This window comes from Carassius carassius, chromosome 43 (genome assembly GCF_963082965.1).
Source record: "Carassius carassius chromosome 43, fCarCar2.1, whole genome shotgun sequence".
NCBI classification, from domain to species: domain Eukaryota; kingdom Metazoa; phylum Chordata; class Actinopteri; order Cypriniformes; family Cyprinidae; genus Carassius; species Carassius carassius.
The window spans coordinates 20,130,699-20,145,939 of record NC_081797.1 but is presented as its reverse complement, the minus strand read 5'-3'; the positions used below and the strand labels follow the sequence as shown (position 1 = coordinate 20,145,939).

The 15,241-nt window shown below is 49.5% G+C and overlaps 2 gene segments (V, D, J or C); both read right to left on the bottom strand.

Moving 5' to 3' along the window:
• Nucleotides 1-15,241, bottom strand: part of LOC132125477 (Ig kappa chain V-III region PC 2485/PC 4039-like) — a 370,198-nt gene that overhangs the window by 328,909 nt on the left and 26,048 nt on the right.
• LOC132125486 (immunoglobulin kappa variable 3-15-like) lies at nucleotides 4,355-4,962 on the bottom strand. The segment is given in 2 exon segments: nucleotides 4,355-4,795; nucleotides 4,891-4,962. Coding segments are annotated over 2 exon segments (366 nt in total).

Below are 15,241 nucleotides of genomic sequence, written 5' to 3'. Positions count from 1 at the left end.
GCAACGGGAGGACGAAACTCTGGTAATTCCATGGTGCCTCTACTGGACTCCAGAAGATCGGTGCTGACCCGGCTCTGCCCATGAAGATTATTGGTGACTTGCATCTGTTCATGAAGGTCCCCGGTGACTTGACTCAGTCCTTGAAGATCACCGGCAACTTGACTCAGTCCTTGAAAATCACCAGTGACCTGACCTGACTCTGAAAGGTCCACGATGACTAGCCTTGTCTCTGGGAAGTCCATGGTACCTAGCCCTGGCTCTGGAAGGTCATCAGTGACTGGCCCTGACTCTGGAAGGTCATCGGTGACTGGCTCTGGCTCTGGAGGGTCATCGGTAACTAGCCCTGACTCTGGAGGGTCATCGGTGACTAGCCCTGTCTCTGGAGGGGCATCAGTGACTAGCCCTGACTCTGAAGTGTACACGAAACCCTGACTTGACTCTGGAAAGTCCACGGGCACCTGCCTCGACTTTGGAAGGTCAACCGGAACCTGACTGGACTCTGGAGGGTCAACCGGAACCTGACTGGACTCTGGAGGGTCAACCGGAACCTGACTCGACTCTGGAGAGTTCACTGGAACCTGACTCGACTCTGGAGGGTCAACTGGAACCTGACTCGACTCTGGAGGGTCAACTGGAACCTGACTCGACTCCGGAGGGTCAACTGGAACCTGACTCGACTCTGGAGAGTTCACTGGAACCTGACTCGACTCTGGAGAGTTCACTGGAAACTGACTCGACTCTGGAGAGTTCACTGGAACCTGACTCGACTCAGGGGAGTTCACTGGCACCTGACTCGACTCTGGAGAGTTCACTGAACCTTACTCGACTCTGTGGGGTCAACAGGAACCTGACTCGACTCTGGGGGGTCAACAGGAACCTGACTCGACTCTGGGGGGTCAACAGGAACCTGACTCAACTCTGGAGAGTCCATGAGCACCTGACTCGACTCTAAAGGATCAATAGGAACCTGTCTCCACTCTGGGAGGTCAGCTGTGGTTGTCATCCTGTGCAGCGGCGCTGGGCAAGCAGCCATCTTGGACCATGACTCTGGACAGGCAGCCATCTTGTGCTGTGGCGCTGGGCTGGTGACCATCGTGTGCTGTGGCGCTGGACCGGTGGCCAACTTGGGCATTGGCACTGGGTTAGCGGCCATCTTGTGCTGTGATGCTGGGCCAGTGACCATCCCATGCTGTGGTACTGGGCCGGCGGCTATTTTGTGCTGTGGCGCTGGATTGGCGGCCATCTTAGGCCGTGGCTCTGGACCAGTGGCCATCTTGGGCATTTGCGCTGGGTTAGCGGCCATCTTGGGCTGTGGCACTGGCTCAGCAGCCATGACGTGAACAGTTTTGGGAATCTGTAGGATCTTTGACAGCATGGAGAAATAGTCCAAAAACGTGTCAGCGGCCATCTTGAGCGTTGGCGCTGAGCTGACAGCCATCTTGCACCGTGGCGCTGGACTGGTGACCACTTTGTGCTGTGGAGCTGGACTGGCGTCCATCCTGCCTCGTGGCGCTGGACTAGCGGCCATCATGGGCAGTGGCGCCACCATGGAGAGCGTGCGCTTCTTCTCTCCTCTCCTGCCGCCATGGTGAGACGGTGGCTCTGACCAATTCCACACGAGCCCCGGGTCGAAGGGAGGCCATGGTTGAGAGCGATGCCGAGTCTCCTCTCGACCACTCCCTCCTCGGTGACCTCCCCTGGTCCCCCGGAAAACCACCAGGCGAGTTCCCTCAAAACCGTCTCTCTCCCGCTCTGTGGCAGGGGATGAGACATGGGCAGACATACCGCTGGTTCTTACTGTGACGGAGTCGTTCTGTCACGTTCGGTGATACAGGAAACCACGGAGATACAAACCAATTGCAGGTAAGTCTTTATTAAAGGTTAAAATCCAAAAGAATAACAGTCCAGGCAGGGGTCGAAACCAAAACATCCATCCAAACATAAACAGAACAAGAAGACAAGGCACGGGCAAGACAGATTGACGGACATGAATTCACAACGACTCCGTGACACATACTAAGACAGACCGGGTTAAATACACAAGGAGAGACAAACGCTAATGGGTATTTGGCAGAGTGAGATAATTGATAACTAGTGACAGCTGGGTGCACTGATTAGGCAGGGACGTGAGGAATGTGACTAATGAAGTGACAGACACCGTGGGGAAAGGAGGACATCTAGTGGAAACCCAGGGGACACAACCCAGACACTGTGACATAGAAAGACAGACAGACAGATAGATAGATATCGACCAACAGGGACCCAAACGCACTCACTTCCCTACAGCACAAGCTTTTCAGCGCAGTTTCCATGGGACAGCACCACCCACACAAGCACCTGCCAAACACAGCGACACACACGCGGCTACGTTTGCAACAACATTTTCACCGGAGGAAGAGATAAACGCTTAAAAATGCCCATATAGCTAGCATGATGCCTTCTATTTCTAGATGACAAAGACAACGTTTACCAGTTCTACGACACTACGACAAAGGTTACCTGTACTTATCTGAACTAACGTCATGATCACTGCCACTAGATATGAAGAAAACGTTGATTTTTCACTCTGTGCTACTCAATGACAGTAAAAAATATATATATATATATATGTGTGTGTGTGTGTCGTTATTGTGCACTGCTGCTCGTAGACTAGCTCCAGTGCTCATTGCTGTGATGCTAAATGATAGCAACTCACCTGGACACTTCACCAACTCTCCACTCATTCTCCTCGGACCTTGCATTTAATTAGCTTGGACGAACATCAGTTCTTGGCAATTCCTCATTTGCCCTCTCACGTCTGGCAGGTTCGAAATTACACAGCTGCAGGTCATCATACATGTTGGTTCTTGCCACCTCTTCCTCATACCAGTCAGTCGCTATAACGTTAGTTCTGATGCTGCATTCCAGGCAGGTTTTTGAGCTCGTAATCACTATTTCATACCACGACTAACGACTTTGTACCGTTCCAGGCAAGTTACGCCAAACTTTCTGAGTGCAAGGAATTTTAACTAGATTATTTATTTTATTGCAACGTTACATTGACCTAAAATAGTTTTTTCAACGTGTACCACTTGCATAAACACTGCATCCGTAGGCAGTATTATCCGTGGGGCTGTCATTGTTGTTTCGCGTGCTGTGTGACCTCGGAACTCAGAGTACATAGATCTAGTACGAGATACGAGTTCACGGGTGGGAAGTCACAAGTTTCAGGGGTTTAAGGTTGGAAAAACACGTGTTATGGGTTGCCTGGAACGCGGCATCATACTAGACTGAGGCTACCTTTCCTCGACTTCTCCCCAACATGAAGTCATCGCCGAGTTGCGTAAAAAAACCGTTAATACCAAAAACTTAAAAAATAGGTCTTTAAGACCATTTTTGAGACATTTTAAAAATGATATACATATCTTGAGTGATTTATGTACCCATTAATCGAAAGTTGTGGTTAACCTGCAACATGGCCTTTAACCATGTATCTTTACCTGATATTGTGTGTGCTACTTATTGAAGTAGTTTTCTCATTTTATTCTCTTTCTATTACACTTTATGATTGAGATTCAAAAGGCAGAAGTAAGTGTTATCTCTAATGATTATTCATTGTATGATTTAATTAATCTGGTTTTCTCTTGGTTTATTTGAAGTTTGCTTGTGAAACAGTTATTTCTTTATTTGTGGGGTTAGTAGGGAGATGGGTGCTATTTATTTTGAATTTGACCTTTTTCTCCTGTTTATGTTTGTAAGGGAGTTCACTTACTTTGCTGTACTTTTATTTTAGTTTAAGTAGTTTGGTTAATAAGGAGTAAGACTGATTGTTTGTTGTTTTAGCAATACCTCCCACTAATTTTGACACCCCTCTTTCTTTTTGCCTAATTTGTAAATAAAACAATTTTCTTTAATGAGATGACTATGTGGTTATTGTGAAACGACTCTGTGTCTAGAGCACATTCATTTCACCACCATCCATTTTTGCTGTTTCATTCCTCCCCTAGACCCCTAGACCAATCAGGAAAATGTAACATAGTTAATGTATTAAAGTCTGTTATTGCTGTAAAGTCCTACCTAAAGAATATATGTCGAGTGTTCACTTGGAACTCCTCCCGATTCCCTACAGTTATTAAAACCCTCCATTTCATTCTTCTCAATCAATCCTCTTGAATGATTAATGTCATTAACCTGTTGAAATTTCCATTTAAGTTTCAGAAAACTGCTCAACCTTTGACTTTTCTGTCCAGAGCACATTGTTCCAGACATTTAGTCTTCATGCAGATCAGACTAGAGCAGATGAATCTGATATTTAAATGTTCATGTAGGTAAATCAATACAGTTCATATTAATGTTCGTATGCCGTAATCCCTGGAAAATGTGTTACTTGAAGTCATTGTGTTGTTTGTGATCCTCTCATCAGCAGCTGCAGTGTCTCTCAGCTGTATCAGTGCAGTCACTGTGACTCTGACTGACGGAGGTTTTTGTACGACTCTTTATCACTGTGTGAACACACCACCACTGTGGTAACTCTGACAGTAATAATCTCCTGTATCTTCAGTCTGGACTCCACTGATGGTGAGAGTGAAATCACTGCCAGATCCACTGCCACTGAATCTAGAAGGAGTTCCAGTGTAACGGTTTGATGTCACATATATGAGGAGTTTAGGAGCTTCTCCAGGTTTCTGTAAGTACCAGTGTAACTCATCACCACCATACACTCTACTGCTGGTCTTACAGTTTATTCTGACGTCTTGTCCTTGAGCTGCTGTTATTACTGATGGACTCTGAGTTACAGTGTACTGTCCTCTACACTCTGAAAGAAAGAACAAGAATAATATTTAGACAAATGTGATGTACATTTCAAATATTAAAGAATTAATAATAATTATCAAATTTCATCACACAAACCTTGAGCAAACAGTGTCAGAGTCCAGATGAGGATGAGGATGTTGTTCATTGTTGTTGTTGTGTCTTGTGTGATGAAGATTGTGATCTGCTCTGCTCTCAGTCATGAAGTGTTAAACTCACAGCTCTATAAACACTCTCAGAGATCCAGGGGTGTGTCTATGTTGTGCCCCCCCCCATGTTTGTAGTAAATGTCTATCTGCATCTGGCAGTGTCAGATCCTCACATGTGAAATTATTTTTGTTTAGTGCGTTTGTATTTTTTGTATATATAGTTATACAATAAAAGCAAATCAACCAGGTTCCAGAAATAATCACTGAGGGGAGGCCCATGATGTCAGGGATCTGCAAGAAATGGGACCCAAATGCAGAATGAGCAGACAAGGGTATTTTATTAACAAAACGTAGACTGGAACAGCTGGGGGAATTTGCAGTGAAACGGTTCAAACAGATGGGCAGGGCAGACAATACGGGCAGGAGGGATGACCACAGAGACAGTCCGAGATGACCACGGGCTCAAGCACAGAGGAGGCAGCTCCAGAGGAAGGGCCAGGCAGACACAGAAAACCTGTAGCTTCAAGTGAAACTCAAATGTCACCAGTCTAGTCGCCAGGTAGAGACTCACGAGACTTGACACATGAGAGAGGTGAGCTGCTTCCAGGCAGTGGGGTTCAGTGGCCAGGAAATCTGAGTGGGGGCAAGACAGGACAATACACGAAAACAAGACTGGACTCAAAACGACACACAGATAATAGAAAACAAAGAGTGAACAAAAGGCAAAATAACCAAAACTATCCAAAGAAATAAATCAGTTTAAAAACAAAAAGCCAGGATCCAAAAAGGAACTGCACTCTCAAACGGAGTAAATGAAACCCTAAATCGTAACCTTGGTTCTCTCTAGAAGAGCGAACGAGTACTGCGTCTTAGCTAAGACGCTACGGGAAAAGTCTCTTTTCACGAAATACTGAAGCAAAAAATTATCCTTAATTTTGTATTTTTGTAAAGCGCATTTGCAGCAGTACACAGCCTCATTGCCACAGCTCATTGGCTTGTTCTGCGGCAACTGCACAGCCTATCGAGCGCGGGCTGATGCAACATCAGACCAATAAGGGCGCTTCGCGCCCTTCTTGCCACTTCCCGCCGAAACGGGTGTGGCCCAACCTATAAAAGGAGCTCGAAAAGGCTGACTCACCTGATTTATTTCATCGCCGAAGCGAACCAGAGTGAATCGTGCGCACGGCAGAGAACGCAGTACTCGTTCGCTCTTCTAGAGAGAACCGAGGTTACGTTTAGTAACCGAGTACGTTCTCTTTCGAGAGCTCTCTCGTACTGCGTCTTAGCTAAGACGCTACAGGAACCCAATGTAAAACGCCGTGCGCGCAGGGATCACACACCAATAAACCTGAAGCAACGCCCAGGATTTACAGTGCACAGTCACCTGAGGGACTCACAGAGAGTCCAGGACAGAAAAGGGAAAAAGCCCTCCGTCCCATATCTAGCAGCATCCGTAGATGCGGCAATATGACATCACACAGCCGAGGTAAGGCCTGACCAATGTGGCAATGCGGGTCTTACACAATACTGCCCATATAACAGTCGGCAGCGCATAGCGCTCGTGAACTCAGAATTCCCCTCAGGGCCCTGATTCGCCTATACCGACAGCAGCCTTGCTTGCAAGGCGGGAACCTCCAGGTTATAGAACCTGATAAATGTAGACGGCGAGGCCCAACCTGCCGCCATACATATATCCTGCAAGGAGATCCCAGTAGACCACGCCCACGACGAGGCGACGCCTCTTGTGGAGTGTGCTCTGACGCCCAACGGGCACTGAAGGCCCCTGGAAGCGTAAGCTAACGCTATGGCGTCAACTATCCATCTGGATAGCATCTGTCTCGAAACAGCCATTCCCTTGGAACGCCCACCGAACGAGACAAATAGCTGCTCCGTCTGCCGAAAGGCAGCAGAGCGAGACACATAAGCTCTTAAAACCCTGACAGGGCAAAGAAGACTCGAGTCTCCATCCTCCCCTGACACCGGCAGGGCAGACAGGGCAATAACCTGAGCCCGAAACGGTGTGTTGAGGGATTTCGGCACATAACCGTGCCTAGGTTTGAGTATGACTCTTGAGTCATTGGGCCCAAACTCCAAGCACGACTGGCTCACTGAGAGCGCGTGCAAATCACCCACACGCTTCACAGAAGCGACAGCAAACAAGAATACTGTCTTGAACGACAGATGCTGAAGGCTAATCGATTGGATAGGCTTGAAGGCCTCCAAAACCGCCGCGAGGTCCCACATAGGGACTGACGGAGGTCTGGGAGGATTCAGCCTCCTAGCTCCTCTGAGGAACCGGATGACTAAATCATTCCTTCTTATTGACTGACCGGACGCCGTTTCAGAAAACGCTGCGATGGCAGCCACATAAACTTTGAGCGTGGATGGGGCTCTGCCCTTATCCAACAGCTCCTGAAGGAAGGAGAGGACCTCCGTCACCTCACAACTAAGGGGTGAATAACCTCGAGCTGTGCACCAGCTGGAGAACACCGACCACTTCGAGGCATACAGACGTTTTGTCGACGGAGCTCTAGCCTGAGTGATGGTATTTAGCACTCCCACTGCGAGATCAGCGGGTAACCGTTGAGTGCCCATACATAGAGGGACCACAACTCCGGTTGAGGGTGCCAAATCGCGCCCCTGGCCTGCGAGAGGAGGTCTCTCCTCAACGGTACCGGCCACGGGGCGACATCTGCTAACTGCATCAGATCTGGGAACCATGGTTGGTTCTTCCAAAGAGGTGCTACAAGCAGTATTGAACATCTCGTTTCTATTTGATATGATGGAGCTTTTCCCGTTCTGACCATAGGCCAAAGGACGGTCTGCCTTCGAGCAGCGCTCCCCATCCCGAAGTGGAGGCGTCCGTCGACACCACTTTCACACTCGGGGAAGTCCCCAGGCTTACACCTGATCGGTACCAGCCGTTCGCTGTCCAAGGTGCTAGAGCCGCAACACAGCTCTGATCGACCTTGAAATGCAGCCGGCCAGACGCCCACGCTCTGCGCGGCACCTGAGCCTTCAGCCAGAACTGCAGGGGGCGCATGCGGAGCAGGCCCAGCCGCAGAACCGGAGATGCTGAGGCCATGAGACCCAGCATCTTTTGACAGTGTTTGAGCGACACAGTCGCGCCACAGCGGAAAGAACTCGCTGCACGCTGAATGCCCATCGCGCGCTGTGGTGACAGCCGCACCGTCATGGAACACGAGTTCAGAACTATACCCAGAAACAGGATCGTCTGACTGGGGTTCAGCGAACTCTTCGACCAATTGACACTGAGGCCGAGCTTCTCGAGGTGATCGAGTAAAACGGCTCTGTGGTCCACGAGCTCCGCTCATGATCGGGCCAGAACCAGCCAGTCGTCCAAATAATTCAGCACTCGTATGCCTCTGAGTCTGAGGGGAGCGAGCGCTGCATCCATGCACCTCGTAAACGTACGAGGAGTTACGGACAAGCCGAATGGCAGGACTGCAAACTGGTATGCCTGGCCCTCGAAGGCGAATCTCAAATATCGCCTGTGGTTTGACGCTATCTGTATTTGATAATACGCGTCCTTCAGATCTTTTGACATGAACCAGACCCCTCTGCGAATCTGCGCGAGGAGCTTCCTGGTAGTGAGCATTTTGAAACTGCGTTTCATCAATGCCTTGTTCAGCTGTCTTAGATCCAGTATGGGCCTGAGACCCCCGTCTCTCTTGGGCACCAGAAAGTATCTGCTGTACAGCCCCACCTCGCTTTGAGACACAGGCTCTACAGCCCCTTTGCTCAACAGTTTTGATATTTCGGCCCGAAGTATGTGTGCTACTTCTGTTTTGACCGTAGTTTCGACGCGCGCTGAAAAGCGCGGTGGGTGTCGAGAAAACTGTAGTGAGTAGCCTCTCTTTATAATGCCTAGCACCCAATCCGAAACCCCTGGAAGCACTGACCATGCATCTGCATGAATGGCTAAGGGCTGGATGCGAAACGCGCTCTGTTGACTGGGCAACGGCGGCGCTCGAGTGTGCTGCGCATCTGAGGCGGGGAGCGCGCTGATCACAGCGGGCAGATCGCTCTTCCTCGACCCCGTTCCTGCACTTAACCGACTGGAGGGAGGCTGAGCGGGTCCCGTGGGACTCGATATATCTGCGAGTAACCGTGGGCTGCATGTGTGCACTTTTACCACTTTCAACTCGCTGTCTGCCTGTGCAGAATGTACGTGCACGGGCCTCGTTTTTACAGAAGCCCCGCGCCGTATGTGACATAGTGTATGTGGGCACTGGGAAGTGGGCACGTTTACTATGCGGCGCGCTCGACCGATCTGTGTCGATCTTATGTGCGCTAGCCCTGTGTGCAGGGCTGTGCTTACATGTGGAGATGGGCACTGGGTAGTGGGCATCGTCACTGCATTTATAGCACCATCGGCCATGGCCGGACGAGCATGCACGGGTTTCGTTTTTACAGAAACCACATGACGCGTGTGACATAGTAATTGTGGGCACTGAGGGGTGGGCATGTTTACTATGCAGTGTGCGCGACCGACTTGAGTCGACATTATGGGCGCAGGCCCTGTGTGCAGGGCTGTGCTTACATGTGGAGATGGGCACTGAGGAGTGGGCATCGTCACTACATTTATAGCACCATCGGCCGTGGCCGGACGAACGTGCACGGGTTTCGTTTTTACAGAAACCACATGACGCGTGTGACATAGTGATTGTGGGCACTGAGGAGTGGGCACGTCTACTATGTAGTGCGCGTGATCGACTTGAGTCGCTTTTATGGGCGCGAGCCCTGTGTGAAGGGCTGTGCTTATATGTGGAGATGGGCACTGAGCAGTGGGCATCGTCACTACATTTATAGCACCATCGGCCGTGGCCGGGACACCAGAAATTACACATTTTTCGGGATATATATGGGTAGCCGTGATAACGGTTTTCGTGTGCAGGAAAGCGGGCAACCGTACAGGCTTGCGCATTGCAAAAAACGCTGAAACAGTCACAATCTCTGGAAACTGAAACAGCGGCGCACTTAGGTGAGAGCCCGGCCACAGCGGAACTCGTACACCGGCGCTTCGATGAAGCAGCCATCGTGTGTAGTGCCGACGCAGCGTCATGCAGCATGCGTAGATGGCTTTCCTAGGATGGCTTCGGGGCTCCCGGCCTCACCGTAATCCTCTGCCGCGGTCCCCGCGGCGCGGGGCGACAGCCAGTAGAGCGAGAACGGGGGTCTCGAGCTGCGTTGCTGAAGCTGTTGTGATAACGGCTTTTGTGTGCAGGCAAGCGGGCAACTGTGCAGGCTTGCGCATTGCAGAAAACGCTGAGACAGTCACAATTCCTGGAACTGAAACAGCGGCGCGCTTGGGTGAGAGCTCGGCCACAGCGGAACTCGTACACCTGCGCTTCGATGAAGCAGCCATCGTTAGTAGTGCCGACCCAGCGTCACACAGCAGGCTTTAGATGGCAACACCGCTTTTGCCGCCGTCCAGCAGAGGGCAAACAAAGGTGCGTCGCTATCGCCTGTTACACCGGCGGAAGTGAGTGGTAGTTCGTCTGCTGGGCTTCTGAGCAGAAGGCGCGAGATCCTCGGTGCTCGCCCAGCCCTCACTGCCCGTAGCTAGCAGACAGCGCGTGTCCTCTTCCCCGGACGCGGCCCTGAGATCGACTTCCTCGGACGACGCGCCGGCAAACAGCGGGCGCTGCCCACCGGGAAGCGATGCAGGGGGGGCCAGTGAAGCAGGGCGAACCGGCGAGCTCGGTTGAGCTGAAGACGGTTCCGGAATCCGCTGGAAGCGATGCTTTTACGGCGCCTCAGCGCAGCGGAGAATGCAGGCTCAGAGAAAAAGGCCAGGCGAGTCCTCAGAGTCACCATGGCAACAGCTCGCAGTGGGGGCATCTGCCGTCAGCAAGCGAGCGCTGCATGATCTTCACCCAGGCAGGAGACACAGATGACGTACCGGTCTCCCTCGCTGAGTGGGGCTCTGACGAGCCGCAGGAAGGCATCTTAAAAAAGACGCAAGCTCTTTTACGAGTGTGTGTCGCAGGGCGAACACACACACACATAAAGAACAGCTTGGATGTAACAGGATTGAAAGGATATAGGCGCCGGATAGCGCAGCAGGAACGGCAGTGGAAGGCGGCGATGCCAGCAGCTTCAGAATGGCTCGTCCTGCTGATGTGCTTTCTCAGACGGCGCTTGCTTCCTCCGTGATCCAGAGATGCGTGAGCTTCGCTGAAGAGATGAAAAATCAGGTGAGTCAGCCTTTTCGAGCTCCTTTTATAGGTTGGGCCACACCCGTTTCGGCGGGAAGTGGCAAGAAGGGCGCGAAGCGCCCTTATTGGTCTGATGTTGCATCAGCCCGCACTCGATAGGCTGTGCAGTTGCCGCAGAACAAGCCAATGAGCGAACGAGCCGTCTCGCCTATGGCTGTGTACTGCTGCAAATGCGCTTTAGAAAAATACAAAATTAAGGATAATTTTTTGCTTCAGTATTTCGAGAAAAGAGACTTTTCCCGTAGCGTCTTAGCTAAGAGGCAGTACGAGAGAGCTCTCGTAAGAGAACAAGAACTAGATAGAACTAAAAGGCCAAAAAGGAACCAAGGATATTGAATAACTAGACAAGAGATCAAAAACAAGTTGAGCAAGATAAAAAGGATAAATTCTGGCCCAAGAAACAGGTAAACACCAAACACCAAAAACGAACCAGCAGAGACACAAGGGAAGAGAACCTGAGGCCTAGTCCACACGGACACGGGTATTTTTATAACCGGAGTTTTTCCTCCTGCGTTTAAAAAAAAAAATCCCCGTCCACATGAAAACGCAAAAACGTGCCATCAAGCGCTGTCAAGAGCATACCACACCAGCAGGCGGAGAATTAACCCAAATTGTAAAGTCACCTTGGCCAATCAGAAGCAGTAAGCAGCGCACAATCTGACGTCAAACACAGCGGATAACGGCGCGCACTCTGACATCGCAAGGCAAAAACCCCCGGTTATACTGTCCACACGACATTACTGCAACCGGCGTTTCTGAAAATGCTCACCCTGGCTGTAGTTTTCAAAAACGTTCTGTTTCGGTGCCCTGAAACTGCATTTTCGTGTGGACGAAAGGCCGAACCACGTAAAAAAAGTCACGGTTATAAAAATACCCGTGTCTGTGTGGACAGGGCCTGATATATAGAGCAGTACACATGAGGATCAGGTGAAAACAATCAAGCAGACAAGGGCTAAACAATGGGGCGTGACCAGGGGTAACAAGGAGGTGGGACAAGGGGAGCACGTGGCAGACACGAACAAAGACAGAACCATGTGCTTAGACACAAAACAAACAAAGAAACATGGAACAGAGACAAGATGGACAAGGGCAGGATCCTGACACATGATGTGTCTGTCTCTGTTTCAAGGAAGTATTTTCTCATCCTGCTTGAGACTCAAATGCAGGAGAACAGCTTCATCATCTCCAGCAGGGGCAGGACTAGGATTAAGATCCATTGACTTAAACTCTTCCCCAATATCAGGACACACTGGCATTACATAGACCCTGTTTCACTACTGCAGTTGCTAAATGTGGTTCCAAAAATTGATACATACTAAATACATGTAGAAAATTAAGAAAAATGGTTAATAAATTATATTAGAGTAACACTGAACTTAAAACAAGTGAATTGTATTTTTGAATGCACTTTATAGTGGTTTATCAGTGATTATTATTGTTTCCTGCTCAGTCTTGAATGATTCACTGATTACTTGATTTTATTTATTTTTTTCTTTCTTGGGAAGTGTTCACTTTTACTGTTCAATGTTCAATAATAATCTTAATTAAACTTATTACTTAAACATTCATGATCAACTTTAACTCATTCTAAAGCACTGAGTCAGGAGTCATTTATTAAAGATGATATCCCACTGTCCTGTGCATTCGATTCTGTGACAGATGAGCTGAAACAATAAATGCTTTCTGAAAGTTGTTTGTGTATAATGTGTAAATTTCTGGTGTATTTTGTTCACAGAAATGCATTATTCTCTGATGTTTTTTTTTTTTTTTAGTGTACAACTTGAAGCCGAGATTAATCGATTTTGAACTTATTTGTTGATTATTTTAATTTTCAATGATCATTAATTAGATCAATTAGGTCTTTGCAGCCCAAATAATAGCCAGTGTTCCTATGTAAAATAAAACAAAATTAATAAATACATTTTCAAGTAATAACAGCAACCAGACACTTCCTGTAGTTATTTATACAGTCAAACCTAAATTTACTGGTACTTATTTTTTTTCAGTCTATGGTGTAGAAATCATTAGCAATTAAAAAAAAAAACACTTAAGCAAAACATGGTCAGGTCAAAGTGTCTAAATAATTTTTGGTCTCAAATTTTGATCAGTTTTACTGGTAGTCCACTGTATGAAGACTTTTTTGGGTATAATATGTCACAGTTTACTTTACTCTGCTATCCTCACTTACATAAATGAACTATCGCGTCCTGCACCCACTAGTACCCAATAGCTCCGATCTTCTAGCTGCTCTTTGTACTCACCTTGTCATTGTCTTGTCCTCAGGCTCCAGTGTGTTTAGCTGATTTCTCTGCCCTTGTTCTTAGAAACCCAGAGCTCCTAGTAGCTTCCAGCTGTCATCCCTCCGGTCTCGGCGGTTAGACGTACTACTGTGGAACATTACTCATCTGCTTTGACTCATCTGATTCTCATCCTCTCACTACGAGTGAAACCTGTGGAACGTGACTCATCTCCTCTGCCTCCTCTGCTTAAATAAAGCCTTGAGTTTACCCGCATCTGAATCCAGCCTGCTTTCTCCAGGATGTGGATGCTCTTAGTGCCCGAGTCTCCGAACTCCTCACACGAGTGGACGGCCTTTAGCGAGAGGCAACGAGCCGGGGGTCCGTTCTTCACACCGGTATGTCCCACCAGTCCGAACCCCATGCCAACAACCCGCCGGTCTACGATGGCGATCCTAACGCCTGTCAAGCGTTTCTCTCCCAGTGCTCGCTAGTGTTTTCTCTGCAGCCCCGGCGTTACGCAAATGAAGAGACCAAAGTAGCTTACGTCCTTACACTTCTTTCGGGCCGTGCCTGCGAATGGGGAATTGCCGTATGGAGATTGCGGGCTCCCTGTTGTGCCACCTTCACGGATTTCAGTCAAGAGATGGCCAAGTTGTTTGATCTTTCTGCTCAGGGTGACGAGGCGGCGGCCCAGTTATCGCGACTGTCACAGGGGAGGAGCTCCGTCACTGACTATGCCATCCAGTTCCAGACTTTAGCTGCGGCATGCGGCTGGAATGAGAGCGCGCTGCGCGCCCGTTTTCTTGAGGGGTTGGATTTCGCCATTTCTGATGAACTCGCGGCCATAGAGCTCCCGCGGGAGTTGGATAATCTCATTAATCTCGCACTCCGTATTGAGGGTCGTCTCAGCCGCCGCAGACAACGGCAAACAACCGCCCCGTGGCGCCACCTAGAGTCCTCTTCAGCCAGTTCAGCCAGTTCAGCCAGCCGACAGCCCTCGGAGGAGGAGCCCATGCAGTTCGGTCGTTTACGGCTTACACCACAGCAGAAGCAGGAGCGTCTGTCGTTGGGGGCGTGTCTGTACTGTGGCAAGGGAGGCCACTTTGCCCTTCAGTGCCCGTTAAAAGCCAGGGCCCACCAGTGAGGCGGAGAGTCCTGGTGGGCACGGTTCTCAGTTCAAGCTCTCCTGCAGCACGCACTCAGCTGCCGTTCCAACTCTCCTTCCAGAGTTGTTCGCACGCTGGTCTCGCCCTCGTGGACTCAGGGGCTGAAGGGAACTTCCTTGATGCTGCCTCTGCTCAACGTTGGAGAATACCGCTTATTCCTTTGGTTAGTCCTGTATCAGCATGGTCATTAGCTGGCCGTCCCCTTACCACAATCACCCACGTCACACCCAAGATAAACCTTCATATTGCTGGCAGCCATTGTGAGCTGATTGAGCTGTTTATTATTGATTCCCCTAAGGCTCCTTTAATTCTGGGACACCCATGGTTGCACAAGCACAATCCACACATTGACTGGGTCAGTAATTCTGTTTTAGCCTGGAGTCAGTCTTGTCACGTGTCGTGTTTGGGTGCTGCTTTTCGTCCTGTCTCTATGTCTTGTGTTCCTCAGGAGGATCCCTCTGACCTGACTGGTGTTCCGGCGGAGTACCATGATCTTCGGGCAGTCTTCAGTAAGGCCCGGGCCACCTCGCTACCTCCGCATCGCCCCTACGACTGTGCCATTGATCTCCTCCCGGGCTCTTCTCCGCCTAAGGGTTGTTTATATTCCCTTTCAGGTCCTGAGAGAGAGGCCATGGACAAGTACATACGTGAGT